Genomic DNA, 15,933 nt, shown 5'->3' with positions numbered 1-15,933 from the left:
TGTGAGATTAGTAAAGTCAGGAATAATCTTTTCAGCTTCATTGTATAAAATGACCCTCTCTTTACTATATACTAGGCATATTATGAGGAAGTGATGTTCATCTTCAATATCATTTTTATTACACAATTTGCAGATTCTGTCGCTACTTTTGATTCTGTTGTGTCTTCCTTTTTCAATTTCTAAACTGTGATTGCTCAGTCTGAATTTAGTTAGGGTACTTTTCAGTTCTTTATTTTTTAGCTTAATTAAGTAGTTTTCCAAAATGAAGTTTGTTTTAAATTTTTTGTAAGCCCTCATTTTTTTTTGTATTAGTGTTTTGTCTGTTATCATCATTAATTGAGTTAATCCAATGCTTTATAAATCCATTTTTTATTTTATCATATATCCGTGACATTTGTGACAATTTTAGCTCATTATTGTCATTATCTGATAGTGTTGTATTTGTAGATTTCAGTACTGAGTTAAGTTCATTGTACCACTTACTTTTTATAGTCTTGTTAAGTAGGAAGGCTTCCTTAATAATGGGGTTTTGAATTCTGTTTAGGTGGTTTGTATATTTTATTAACTGTTTTTTAATGAATAAATCGATAGGATATCTACCCAACTCACTATAAATTCCCAATTTTGGAGTGTTTTTTGAAACGCCTAGGATGAAGCGACAAAAGCTGAGGTGTACATCTTTTATAGTAGAGTTGAATGAACTTTCTTCAGCCCATACTTCACATCCATATATAAGAATTGGTCTTATTAGTTTATCAAACAATGATAACAATAATGAGGGACTGAGGCTTTTATTAAGACCTAATTTGGCTTTCAAAGAGAATAATGCTTTCATTCCTTTGTATTTCAGATGTTTCATAGCTGCTTTAAATTTTCCATTAGGGCTGAGAACAATACCTAAATAATTATAATTTCTCACGATGTTAATCTCATTCCCTTCGAAAAAGAATAAATCACTGTCATAGAGTTTATTATTTTTATTAAAAACCATAAATTTTGTTTTTTCTGTGTTCACAGAGAGTTTCCATTTCTGTGTGTATTTTGAGACATTATCAAGGGCATTCTGGAGGCCACTTTTGGATTTAGAAAGAATAACTATATCATCTGCATACATTAGACAGCTGATTGGTGTGTTATTTAAATTTGGTGGATCACATGATTCATGGTCCAGGGTATTAGTTATGTCATTAATAAAAATGTTAAAGAGTGAAGGGCTCCTATGACACCCTTGCTTAACACCCAGTGTTGAATTAAATTGATTAGTTAGTCCATCTTTCATTTTTATGTTATATTTTATATTACTGTACATACTTTTAATATACTTTTAATATTATATAGCGATCAGAATTAATCATAACCAATTGTACTAAACTGATCTGTCAAACTGTATCATCTTAGATCGATGTATGATCAGTTAATTTAATTTGAATATCCATTCACATGTAATCACTCGCAATATATAAACCTTTGAGCAGGCATCGCACGGGGGGGGGGGGGTGATGATAATGTTAGCAACAGCGACCATTTTTGACGTTGGTAAAACACATTTTCAGATTTGTTTTTACCCCACGTGAAACTTTCGTATATTTTAAATGTAAGCTCTCGATACCATATCAATGTGCAGCGCATTCAATCAAAGACGTACTGCGTAAAACTGCGTTATCATGTGAGTTGCCGAGTATAGCAGTGAGTCTGATATTTATCAAATACAACTCGCATTGCGTTGAGATATGTCATTATACTACTGTGCGCTGACCATTATTGAAACGCCGCGTTCTCATTGGTCGACGTGCAGCCATGTTATCAAACGTTATCTGCGTAGTAATTAAAGGGAAGTGGTCGTTGCGCAGCGCATGTTCGAATTTCATGTAAACAAACAAACAAACAATGCATTGTACACGTTTGGTATACGTCGCTATGAGTCCCAGATCGAATAGGATGTGGCGCGACGACCGCCGACCTTTAAGTTCAAACCTGAATATATAAACAAGAATACGTGTGGCTCAGCCAATCTAATGTTTCTAAAACTGTCTTTGTATAGTTCCGGTTATTTCCATTATAAAAAAATTACTTATCAGCGTATTTTCTAATATCATTTTCTTCAAGTTGTGAACGCTCTATACGTTTTTTTTCTTTCTTTTCAAGCTATACCTATAGTTCTATTTAAATGTTTGACATTCCCTGGTATTATAATTGAAACAAAGGACTCTTCATTTCCCATTATTTTGTGACAACATGGCTCGGACACGTACAGGAATGTTAACTCAAATAATGCGTCACCCATTATTGCGCACACCCCCGTCCTTGCCTCGTCGTTCTTTGTTGTGAATATGTGAATTGTACAATATCAGGGCACGGCCACATGGAAAAAAACATGAACAAAACTTACTAAAGTTAGAGTAAAAAAAATCTTCGCAGTCAAACCGAGACACAACAGCCTTTTAAACATTTCAGTAGCGTTTGTTCTCACGTTCTTTTAAATACAGGTACCTTCGGGGTTATTCCGATAGGTATATATAATTTATGTGTACCACAAAAGAATGAAAAAAAAAAATCCCAGGTACTTGTTGCGGAATGTTGGACGCCACGTATATTGTTGCACCGTTTCCCAACATAATAGGCAGGGCTCTGCCAAGCCACAAAAGACCAAAGGACTGTAATGTCAATGGCTTTTTATCGAACTTCTTAAGTTGATTTACGTGCTTGAAGAAGCTTTTGTGATCGAAAATACTGATGTGTGGTCTCTTTAAGTGGGTCCTTTGAATTCAAGTTCACGGTAAACACAGCGAACAAATAAAGAAACTAAACTAGTTATAGACGCCTGGCATAATGTATATGATGAGCACGCGTTGTGAGTAAGGGGCTGGTGGGGGTGTTTGTGACGGTGTTTCATGACATAGTGTAGCACGTGTCCCTATCGATCACTAGGCCATGGTTTGGCCGTGACCATGGGATAATAGCGTGTGCCAATTCATCCGATCATATACACAATTAATTCTCACGCCGTTTCTGTTGTTAAGGCTGCCTCCAGGCACCACTATATGAACTCACATCACATTTTACCTCAAATAGCGATATGTCCGTGACATATTGCTTGAAGGAACTGATGTATGGTTTTATTTATTGGCGTAGTGATTGGCTCAAATCGATAATGTACATTGCCAAGTGGGTGGAGTCGGGGGTGTTTAAAATATGTTAATAAATCTTGGTTTAAGCACATTTTCCTATTTGTAACGTTTTTAAAATAAAAACCATCGTGTACAAATAAATAAAACATTAAATATATTAAAACCAGCAACAACGTGATGACAAATTACATTATGGGAGAGTTATTGCTGAAAGCCCTAATGCATATTTTATGTTGAGTTTTCAAGCAAATATAGTAAAGCAATTATCGTACTTTCAGATCAAACGTCCGGAGACTCCGGAGGAAAACAACAACAAGAAGATGGTGGAAGCTGGTTTGCAGACAAGCCACTGTAAATCTATTGCGATTATAGGTTCCACAATCGCCAGTGTTATTATATGTGTCATAATAATCGGTATAGTCATTGCTGTGGGTGAGTGAGTTGACAAATGACGTTATATCTACTTGTGATAAATATTTTATTAATATGTTTATTATACTCTGAATTCTGTATGACTTACTAGTCAAGTATCACATTGTCTTGGACTGTACGATATATAGCAACTAAATTATGTTTTCCCGGTTAATAATAACTATTAATCTAACGCAACTATCTAACTTTCTACAGCAATTGGAGAACATGGGAAACCTGGAATAGTGCGTCCAACAAAAACACCGCCCACCACCATAACAGTAACGCCGAGTCTCTCTACCGGCACAACAAGTGGCAGCAACAACAAATCTCCCACCACCAGCAACAATGGCAACAACGCCCCAACCACCACCACTGCAGCCTCCGCTACTGAGAGTAAGACATCGATTGTAAAGACGTTCGTTCACAATATTCTATCGATGAACATATGGGAATTTCAGAAGTATTATATTATTATATTAAATATAATGCTTTTAATATCCCAGAACTGAATTATTTCATAACAGAATAGCTTTGCGAAAACATTTCCGTTTTGTTCTCTAGATATTGCATCTTCTGCACCGTGTCCTTGTGAACAAATATGTGAGCAATCTGACAATGGTTATAGTTGTTCGTGTAATGATGGTTTTGTCCTTAATGATGATGAGATTGGCTGTACAGGTTGGTTATGTATTTTGTATGTAAGGAAGTTTAAATATGTAATAAGGATAATGAGTAGTTGAGAGTATATTTATAAATATGTAAATTGGGTGAGAACATGTAATTTGTATTATTGTTGTTTATTACTGCATGTTGATAAAGACATTGGATTATGACATCATAACATGAACACTGTGCCGCACATAACATGAATTAATTATTATCTACTAAAGGACATACATGTACAATCATCTACCAAGTCGAATTTTAATTTGTCTACCTGGGAGTAAAAACGACCTCTATAGGTCAAATATAATATTGGAAATATTGTAACCCTGTCTTGGGGAAATTCCTAGGTCCGCTCTTGGATATATACCGAAATGCGAATATTAATGGCTAAGATCATCTTGTTCGGGTCACCAAGTTTAATATAAATTCACAGTTTAACGAAATCTAAATTTTGCATTTATTGGCAGTATGCACATGTGATCAAGTGTGCGTGGGAGTTCTTTCCAGCTACACGTGTGATTGTAACGACGGGTTCGCCTTAGCCAATGATGGAACAACGTGTGAAGGTAGGCTTATGTACGATATTACGAATACCGCTGGTTTGCTTCTTGACAAGTCATGAAGCCTGACTTTTTTATTTGATTCAACAATCAAATTACATTGACTAACGTCATACAAAAAATATTACACGTTATGGATTGTTCGATGGATCAAAAACATTTCAATACAAAAATACCTAATAATGCCTCAACAATTTCAACTAATGTCGTTTCGTGAGTGAGTATCGTATGTATTTTTGCCGACAAATACAGTGTTTCAGCATAATAAAATACTACAGTAGTGTTCCTGGATTGCATGTGTACGTAGTGTTCACCTAATTTCCCCCTCCAATACAGCGTGTCCGTGTGAACAAGTTTGTGAGAAAGACGGTGGAGGTGCGTGGGTATGTTCATGCCGCGATGGATATGAAATGGACGCAGGGGACAGTTGTCAAGGTTCGTGATTATTTTTATTTAAAAAAAAAATTTTTTGTTTTAACTCACTTTGATTACGCTGAAAACTGGCAATGATTATTAACGGTTCTATTTTTTTTTTTTCAAATTTACACAGAAAAAAATACGTATAAATTTTCTGCTCAACCAATATAATTTAGGTTTAGGTTTCATGACGGTGTTTGAGTAATCAGCCAAAGGCCGAACAGAAATATTGCCCACTCTGAATCAATCTTAACCAATGGTTTTGATCTTTTCATTTGAGTTTGTAGACACTCGTCATTGTTATATACAGGTCGATTGAATCATTTGCATTTTGATCACCCATCATGCACTGTAATTACACACAGACATCGACGAATGTATCACAAATAATGGTGGTTGTGAACAAGATTGCACCAACACTCTCGGATCGTTCGTATGTTCCTGCCCGGAAATCGGCAAGGTTCTTCAAGATGATGGATTGTCATGTGCATACGACTACGACGAAGTTCTTCGACTTTCGTTGCTGTTTTACGAAGCTCAGCGTTCCGGTGTGCTACCGGCAGACAATCGCGTTCCGTGGAGAGGCGACTCGGCTACTGACGACGCCACGCCGAATGGCGAAGATTTATCTGGTGGTTACTATGATGGTACGTAATGTTCCGATTTAATATATGCACTTTAACAAATTATTTCCATTAATGAATCTTGTATTTATATAGTATTTCGTGACTTATCAGGTGGATACTATGATGGTATGTGATATGCTGATCAAACATTTGCCCTTTGACAAATTATTCGAATCATGCATATTGTAATTAGTATTTTGTCATATAACACGTATATCTTTAACATTGTATACATGTCCATTAAAGAACAAACAACAGGTGGTTTGTTTGTATTCGCAACAGATATTGCCCGATTTTAACGTCTCTTTCAACAATATAGCACGATGTATATAACTACAGTGCACTAATACAGTCATTTGCATGTTCTATATGTATGTTTCATCCCTATAGCTGGGGATCATTTAAAACTTGGTCTACCAATGGCTTTCAGTGCCACAGTACTAGCATGGGGTTTCATTGAGTTCGAGGATGCGTACGAGGCCGCGGGTCAAGTAGATAACATGCTGGCCTGTCTGAAATGGTTCTCAGATTATTTCATAAAATGTCACACTCAGGAACACGAGTTCTATGCACAGGTATTATGAAGAGTTATTTGTTTTGTTTTGTTTTTCATTCTGTGGAGGGGTTCATTCCGTTTTTTGAAGTGTTGAAGTTTATAATACTCACAGAAAACACATGTCATTGTAGAACTGTGGTTTTCAGTTTAATGTACTCGAGACCACCTCTACTACAAGTTCAATTTCAAAATCTGATTTTTCGAGATATCACAAATTTGCCTATATTTTACTAGGTAATTTATTTGCATCGTTTTCAACACCTATGTACAAAGTATCTATGTACCCAATTTCAATGAAATCTGATGATTATGCATATCACGCTAATTATACAATCAATATGCTCGAATTTGATTCGAAAACTAATTGTATACACGGTTTTTTGGATTCAATGAAAAAAAAACGATTGAGATATTGATTGAAAAGCTGAAAACTGACTAATTATTATGCAAATCAGGTAATTAATATGGGCAGAATTTTAACGCAAAACTAATAAAGTCTGCACAATGTCACAGAGCATATATGTACCAAGCTTCATTGAAATATGATTTGAATTTGAGATATCGGAGGAATTATTATGCAAATTAAATAATTAATACAACAGATTTGATACCTTGGCAGCAATGTGCAATGTTTCGTTAAAATTGGATGGTCAGTACTTGAGATATCAGAGAAAAAGCTGAAAATGTGTTAATTAAAGCAAATAGATATACACAAATTTTAAACCCAAACTAATCACTATAGCCCTAGAGCATTTATGTACTAAGTTTTATTGAAATGCAATGATTAGTATTGACACATCATGCAAATTAGGTTATTAATATGCATGAATTTAAACCTCAAACTAATCAGCTCTGTGCATTGTTCTAGAACATCTTTGCGCCAAGTTTCGTTTGAATCTTACCAGCGGTTCTTGATATAATAGGGGGACATACAGACAGTGCTCACGGAAAGGCGAGCAAAGACTCCCATTTTATGCTTTGCTCACGGGAGTCGAAAACGCAGATTTTATCATTTTGTCTAAATTGCACGTATTTTAGATAATTTTAAAGGGTGGTGGTCGTGTTCGATATGGGTCTCATAGCGACGTACACAGAGCGTGTAAAATACATTGTTTGTTTACATCTGTGAACGATTAAATAGAGTGTTATTAAACCTTCACTTCAGAGGTACAAAGTTCGGGGAATTCTCCACCTTTCTATCGAACAAAGACACACATTGAATCGAATCGTGTCACATTGGTCTCAGCCACGTTGTTACTCTCCCACGACCGTCTCAAGAATCTTTCAAGACTGCTCAAGACTTGTGTTCCTCGCCGTGAGCTTGCCACAACCAACTGAGATCGGCTTTAGTCACATTCCAGCTGTCAACCAATTACAGAGAAGTTACAAGACTCTAAGGCGTGGCCTTCAAACATATAGCCAATCACGCAAAGTACTCAACACGTCATAATGTCAGATTTATTGCCCCCGATTCGGGACATACTTATCGGTGCCTCGTTGACTTAACCAAATTCCATAGTCGACCATTATATCACCCAGTTGTTCCTATCACTAATTCCCTAACATACGAATGAACCTGATCATGACAAGTTACGAGCAGGTGTGGGTCATCCAGGGGTCATCAGTGAAAGTCGCTCATAACTACAAAAAGCGGCCTCACCGAAATACATGAAAATATAAATCATCACACATCATTAAATTCGAACACAGGCTGTCCTTTAAATAAGGCTAATCATTTTAAGAAAGGCGATGTTATTTGCAGTGGAAGTTTATCATGTTACGACCATACAGCAAGTTTCTTTTTTCGATCAAGTAATATTACGTGCAGCATGCATCATAGTAGAACAAAGGACATGTGCATTTGTCTTACTTGTTATTGTAAGTGATATGTACTATTTAATGATATTGAATACCGAGCGATGGAAGGTTGTTTACGCCGAGATAATGTGTTGCTAAAAAACTATAATTTTCTTTTAGGTTGGCTTGAAAGAAGACGACCATTTTTACTGGGGGCGTGCAGAGGAAATGACTATGGACAGGCCAGCATTCAAAGTAGACGAAACAAACCCCGGGACTGATGTTGTATGTGCTACCGCCGCTGCCATGGCTGCAATTTCAATAGTTTTCAAGGATATAGGTCGGCGTGATTTTCAATGTGACCTTCCTAAATGCACTTGCTCGCTTAATTTCAGGTTATTTCATGTTGCGAGCTCTTCGTATATTTGGAATACAACCGATTTACATACTAAAAAGTTTAGTGTTTTATTCCAGACCCATCCTACGCTGCTACACTTGTTACACATGCAGAACAGTTATACGAGTTCGGCGACAACTTCCGAGGGTATTACTCGAACAGCATAGTCGATGCGGCCGAACTTTATAAGTAAGTACGCAATGCAGTCACGCATTTTTTTTCTTGATATATATACATTCAAGGTATGAATCAGTAAATTCATATTTGTTGTCATTTCAGTTGGTTTGTTCGCATTGCAAATAAAAGCGACGGTGAGTGTCACTTAATTGATTTGCGTTGACACTACTGTATCTTTCTTCAGATCAACAAGTTACGTAGACGACCTATGTTTTGCCGCGTGTTGGCTCCATTACGCAACCGGTGAAAGCACGTATCTGGACCAGGCAGTCAGCATACTAGAAAGCCAACCAGGAAACAAACCGTATTCGTTTGGATGGGGTGATGTTACTGTTGGATACAGGGTCAGTATCTTGAACGCACTATAGCCGACTAGCAGACAATCAAAAAATATCTCAACTAAGTTATTAATGGTCACCATACAATATTACATAATTTTGACATTGCCATATGTTACTTCGAAGCAGAAACTGTGGTTTTCGTCGACTTCTTATTTTTCCGGACAATCACTACGACTGGATAATCTCTATGAGTTACGCGCTCACAAAAAGAACTCGGTACATATGTTTAGGACTTAGGACACCAAACACAGTTTCGCAATGGTTTCTTCTGTTTCATTTTCAGTTAATGGTGCTAAAGCTGACTGGCGAGACAAGTACTTACAAAACGTTGGTCGTTGATAAGTTTCTCACTGGCTGGCAGCAGGGGAATGACCTTTCGTACACTCCGAATGGAATGGTATTCCGTCACTATTGGGGTTCACTTAGATATTCAAGTAGGTAGAATAACCACCGTCTGGCGTGTTCATCCGTGACAAAGCGTTGAGTCAATCATCGATGATCGTAACAAATAGTATATGTGTTCTCATGCGTTATTAACGAGTTACATGGTCTGAGTAGGTCGGCGTTGTTATAGTGCCCTCAGTATTGGGTTTCAGGATACTTTCGTTTAGTCGAGATCACGTTGTTACAAATTAACTTGCCATAAATGATAGTGTTCGTATTATACGACTATTTATACTTTATTTTTCTATTTCACATGTATGTTGTTCCTACGATTTTTTACAGCTTCGACGTCATTCATTGCTTTGTCTCTTGCCGAAGCCGGACCGAAGCGTAATCTATACAGAAGTTGGGCCAAAGAACAAGTTGACATCGCTCTAGGGGATGCGGGACGAAGCTATGTGGTAGGCTTTGGGACAAATCCACCCCAAAATCCACATCACCGGGGAAGGTATATATTAGGAAATGAATTGCGGAAGTGTAATGTAATGTAATGTACTGTAATGTAATATAATGTAATATAATGTAATTTAAATGTGAAGTTATGTCATATAATAAATGAATTTGTGTGTCAACAGTTCGTGTCCAGATCTCCCGGCATCCTGTGGATGGCCGGAATATGGTTCAACTGACCCTAATCCGCAAATTTTATATGGAGCCCTGGTTGGTGGACCTGACGAAAACGGTAACTATAGTGATACAATTGATAACTATTTTCAAAATGAAGTGACTCTGGATTTCAATGCTGGATTTCAGTCGGCCGTTGCAGGTGAGTGTTTTCACATAGTCCGTGAAATACGGAATCATTTAACCACACGCTCTGCTAAGCAAATAACGCAATAGTTATTAGGAACAACAGGAATTGATTTCACGATGCAAAAACTACTTGAGGACTTTAAGATAATGTGGCTAGGTTCACAATCTAAGAGTGTTATGTAGTGTCCGTCGGTTATTGTCGCAAGGGGACTCAACATGCCATCCTTCATCCCAGTAAATAAATCTTAGTTGCCGATGTCATTCACATAGTGGTGAGAAACAAAAAGACACATACGTTGGGTATTCATCCTAAGTTACGCAACATTAGCTCTAAAATGCCGTGGTAGCACATAATGTTTCCCTTCATTGCTCCAGTGGAACAAGTACCGTACATTTGCACAAACACAAAAGGCTCTGTTCAGTGCAGTGTAGTGCATACCCGTGCCGACGAATGAATTATTGAAGCGTCTACTTTGTATATAACTATCGCAATCGAATCCCTCATAGTATATAGGTTATAGATACTGACTACCAACAAATCGAACTCAGCTTTGCCAACGTTTTCAATAATTGATATTGATCTCTCGTAAACATCCAAAATTCCAAATCCTGGCACCTAGCCAAGCTTAGAGTACAGAAATACTTGACACATGTGTGCGAATTACTAATCCACATGTGCTCGAGCCGAAATTATGGTCATTACTAATATGCATATTAAACAAACTGACGGTAACTAACAACAGTGGTGATTACTAATTTTCATATGACAAAAACTTTACAAAATCTACGTGTGGATCAAGAGTGGTACGATACTAGAGTATACTTTACATCCCGTTACCATCAGAGCGAAAACTACGTACCTAATTAAGCTTTACATATATTTCTATTCACTCTAGGTCTACGCCATTTGCAATTGATTGGCCAATACCCCTGACCTGCCTAAGAGAGCACTGCCTTGGTTAAGAGTTGGTTTATTCTACAATGGATTAGTGTAAACTATGTCGACAATACGAGCAGCTGATATTTTTAAAGGCCCGTGGTCTCACACCGCGTCTTGTTTGATACGTTACATAAAGCGATGTATAAGTATAATGCGTGTAAAATACATTGTTTACAAGAAATTAGAACAAGGGCAGCACGACGACCACCGACCTTTAACCTCTTTGCATACAATGCACACATGGCTCATGATCACGAACATAGCGTATTAAGAAATGTATATTGTATAAATATTTGAAAACAGACAAATTCAGTGTAAAAACTTTCAAAATTGCTTAACCTTTAAATACACACATCGCATTGAATTCTTGTGTTATATGTCACAGAAAGGTTTGACGTCATGCCATGACTATACCGTACTTCACACAGTATATTGAAAATAGTATTGCAAACATGTTTTTTTTTTGTACATATGTATCTTTTTGTCATTTTTTTGCTTATATCAGCAAATTTTAGTTCGAATTGTAATATTTGTGTTTCGTTTCGTACACTCGAATGTTAGTATTTAATGTAAAAAACAACAGTAATACGATGTTGTACAACGCTGCATATAACATCCGTATTTTGATTTCGATTTGTGATAGGGCCGTTTACACACGTACTTACGTCTCACTGGCTATGGCAGACGTTGTATCACTATGATACATCACTAAGTATATGGATATCAATAGATGTATATATATATAATATGACTTCAGAAAAAAAAATACATGATAGTACATATAAATTTGGTTGAATGCGAATTATATTAAAACAATATATTAGTGCATCCACAGTGGTGAATCGTGGAATCATTGCGCTTTTTTTTTGTTATACGCCTTCTCAACTATAAACATGTCAAGGGTATGTTGACACACAGATGTGTTATATTTATACTGTTTGATACAAAGAAATGTGTTATATTATTGTTAGCCTCATTATTCGTCTGCGATGCTAAGATTTAACCAACTGTACTAATTGTATTACGTAATACGTTGACGTACATTTACATGAGTAGTTGTTGTGCAATTATTGTTTTCTTTACCCGGGGCCACAGATTTCAATAAAAAAAGTAGCATATTAAAAGTTAGTTGTTAATTTAATAAATAAATTATTCATTTGACATACGATATGGATTTGTATAAGCGTAGCCTAAGTCACGCGTTTTAATTAGTTGGTCAGTTTAATTTATCCTTTCTATAAATCTCCGTCAACGTCATTGTTTTTAACGGAAATAAAATCTGTCAAAAAAAACAATATAGATATATTCTAAATGACGAATGACTACACAACGAAAGAAAGTATATGCTGTAATGCTGTACCTATATGACATGCCTTCACCCATCTACGACATTTAATGTCATACAACGCCCCCTAAAATCAAGCTGAAACCCTTTGTGTCAGCAAAATTTGCCCCTCGAAATGCAGCGAATAGCGTTTCAGATGGTCTAGATTTCAAAATTTTTAGGGGGCATGCCCCCGGACCCGCTAGTAAGGTAGCGACTCCGGCGCGAGGTATGTAAAATTTCGTGGCAGGACAGCGTCGACATTATTTAGATTTTTTGTCTTCCGCCCAATAAAAAAAATCAAAGAACGATTTCACAAACACAGTTATCTATTTGCAAGCAGCTTATACTATATACGTCATGCCATCAGTAAGGTAAACGTCATGTCATCAGTAAGGTAAACGTCATGCCATCAGTAAGGTAAACGTCATGTCATCAGTAAGGTAAACGTCATGTCACCAGTAAGGTAAACGTCATGTCACCAGTAAGGTAAACGTCATGTCACCAGTAAGGTAAACGTCATGCCATCAGTAAGGTAAACGTCATGTCATCAGTAAGGTAAACGTCTTGTCACCAGTAAGGTAAACGTCATGTCATCAGTAAGGTAAATGTCATGTCATCAGTAAGGTAAACGTCATGTCACCAGTAAGGTAAACGTCATGTCACCAGTAAGGTAAACGTCATGTCACCAGTAAGGTAAACGTCATGTCATCAGTAAAGTAAACGTCATGCCACCAGTAAAGTAAACGTCATGCCACCAGTAAGGTAAACGTCATGCCACCAGTAAGGTAAACGTCATGTCACCAGTAAGGTAAACGTCATGTCATCAGTAAAGTAAACGTCATGCCATCAGTAAGGTAAACGTCATACCATCAGTAAGGTAAACGTCATGCCATCAGTAAGGTAAACGTCATGTCATCAATAAGGTAAACGTCATACCATCAGTAAGGTAAACGTCATGTCATCAGTAAGGTAAACGTCATGTCATGAATAGGGTAAACGTCATATCACCAGTAAGGTAAATGTCATGTCATCAGTAAGGTAAACATCATGCCATCAGAAAGGTAAACGTCATGTCATCAGTAAGGTAAACGTCATGCCATCAGTAAAGTAAACGTCTTGTCATCAGTAAGGTAAACGTCTTGTCATCAGTAAAGTAAACGTCATGTCATCAGTAAGGTAAACGTCATACCATCAGTATAGTAAACGTCATGTCATCAGTAAGGTAAACGTCTTGTCATCAGTAAAGTAAACGTCATGTCATCAGTAAGGTAAACGCCATGCCATCAGTAAGGTAAACGTCATGTCATGAATAGGGTAAAACTAACCTACAGCTGTCCCACGACGTTCTAATACCGACTCACGTTCCCTGTTGATGGGTGAAGCCATTCGAGGCTAGAGGGGCGATTAATTAGGAAGGCGAATTCGACCTTAGGGATAATGATTTGAGAGATTGTTGCACTATAAAAGGCCGACCCTGTATATACTTCACACGAATCGCTTCACATTTAAACCAAAACACTTAAACTGTTGACATCGCCTGTTGTAACTATGACGACAACAATCATAATATACACATAGCCGTTGCTGTACAAATGATGATAGCAATTACCTTCCAATTTGTCTTCAGTAATTGAATGAATGAATGAATCCACCATTTGTCTGTCTTTTTGACAATATTACCGTTCTGCAAATACATATTCTTCAGTGGCTTTTATAGTGCAATTCGTTGAAGCCATACTCGTATAATCACTGTCGCGTCACATATAACCGAGTTGCATATAATATCTGTTCTGAAGTAGTTTTATTTTTTTTAAGAACTGGAGTTATTCTATAGACACGGTTCATTCCCTGGTTCATTAATTTATAAGAGATAGGTATTCCCACGTTTTGGAAGGTTAGTTTTGTCATATAAGTTATATTGTGATCACAAATAATACTGTTATGCCTGGATACATTGTACTTGTATGACCATCCAGGGAGTGACGATGAACAAACAGAAACGCATGAACTACCGTGAGATATAATTGAACATATAAATGTTGATTCACTATGGAACTTTTATTTTACCTGGCGAATAATTTCAATAATTATGCAAAAATTAATTAATATTTCACATAAAAAAAATCACTAATTACTATGACAGCACTCAACCATCGCTACTCAATGTATGCAATGTAATAAAGGTTACTTATTTTTTTGGACGAATTACGTCGATGATCACTGAAAACATTTGCTTCAAGCTGTGGAGTCTGTCTCAGTTAGTGTTTTTATTTTGCGAGTGTTCCCGTACGTTATTTAACAACCATTCGCATTGGCTTCATGAACAAACGTTTAAGACAACCATTATACTACGGCATATACATGTATATTACATTTAAATTTGTTTAGTATCAAAACAACCTGCCTAATCTAACTCAAATGCACATAACGCGTGCAAATGTCATTGCCTTCAAAAATACGGAATCTGTCTGATTCATCGTCGTCTAGACAAAATATCTACTACAGGAATAGTGGAATTTGCAATAATAATATACCAACCAAATCGGGTAAAATGCCTGAATATCTGTCTTGAAAAGGGCCATTGTATATAGTGTGCGTGTTTCCATGTATTTACTTTTTAATGGGGATAATCCAAGACAAATATCCTGCAACTCTGTCTGAATCTTTAGTGACGAGTATCGGACGGTAAATCACAATTAAATTGCATATATGTATAAGTATCCAAGAGAAAACACTGTCGAAGATTGATCTTAAATGGTCCATACCATTATAAGTGAATAATTCCATTAACAAACGCACCTTTTAAATTTGTTATTGAGGGTTTAAATAAAATGTCACATATTTTCTTCATGCATTTAGTACAATGGTGTGCACATCAATAGACGGTCATGCTTCACTTAATAATCACACCACGTGACCAATCACAATTCACAAGCATAAATGCACTTTCTAAATATATGCATTTCTTTTCTTTTCAAGCACTTTAGCCGTTTTAGGAGGTAAAATCATGGCAAGTCAAATTGTCACTAAAGATTTTATTACGAAATATTTCTACCGTTTTGGGTTTAATTCAAGATGAAGGCAAGGGTAATCGACCCATTGAAGTTCTGTGAGCAGGTCTCCGTAGCTCAGACAAGCACTTCTATGCGCGTACCAATTTTAGAACTGTGGCCACAATTCTAAAAAACGATTACCCATAATGCACCATAATTAAATCGTAAAATCGACGTTTTTTCAAGAACGAGCCAAACTTTTGCATGTGCAGAGCAAATCACATTGCGCAACTAGGTTGAACTAAAAACCACCGAGTTAGGAGCATAACAACGGTCGTCAAATTGAAGTCAGGCGCATCAGTTTCCATTGATAACGTGATGCATGCACATATACAGT

General features: G+C 36.7%; 1 protein-coding gene across 5 annotated transcripts in view; it reads left to right on the top strand.

Moving 5' to 3' along the window:
* Positions 1-12,384, top strand: part of LOC100367086 (uncharacterized) — a 30,052-nt gene extending 17,668 nt beyond the window's left edge. For all 5 annotated transcript variants that reach the window (XM_085499756.1, XM_078013063.2, XM_085499758.1 and 2 more), the window contains exons 2-15: positions 3,407-3,560; positions 3,756-3,935; positions 4,104-4,220; positions 4,676-4,774; positions 5,105-5,203; positions 5,551-5,832; positions 6,202-6,386; positions 8,345-8,504; positions 8,639-8,750; positions 8,923-9,082; positions 9,363-9,513; positions 9,806-9,971; positions 10,099-10,289; positions 11,173-12,384. In XM_085499756.1, coding sequence (XP_085355882.1) covers positions 3,407-3,560; positions 3,756-3,935; positions 4,104-4,220; positions 4,676-4,774; positions 5,105-5,203; positions 5,551-5,832; positions 6,202-6,386; positions 8,345-8,504; positions 8,639-8,750; positions 8,923-9,082; positions 9,363-9,513; positions 9,806-9,971; positions 10,099-10,289; positions 11,173-11,210 — 2,094 coding nt within the window. In that variant the 3' untranslated portion in view covers positions 11,211-12,384. The remainder of the gene's footprint in view (positions 1-3,406; positions 3,561-3,755; positions 3,936-4,103; positions 4,221-4,675; positions 4,775-5,104; positions 5,204-5,550; positions 5,833-6,201; positions 6,387-8,344; positions 8,505-8,638; positions 8,751-8,922; positions 9,083-9,362; positions 9,514-9,805; positions 9,972-10,098; positions 10,290-11,172) is intronic.
* Positions 12,385-15,933: the final 3,549 nt, after the last annotated feature.

The sequence above is a fragment of the Saccoglossus kowalevskii genome, chromosome 1, assembly GCF_978046115.1.
Source record: "Saccoglossus kowalevskii chromosome 1, keSacKowa6.1, whole genome shotgun sequence".
Classification (NCBI taxonomy): domain Eukaryota; kingdom Metazoa; phylum Hemichordata; class Enteropneusta; family Harrimaniidae; genus Saccoglossus; species Saccoglossus kowalevskii.
The sequence above is the reverse complement of the archived record's forward strand: the minus strand, read 5'-3'. Positions and strand labels throughout refer to the sequence as shown.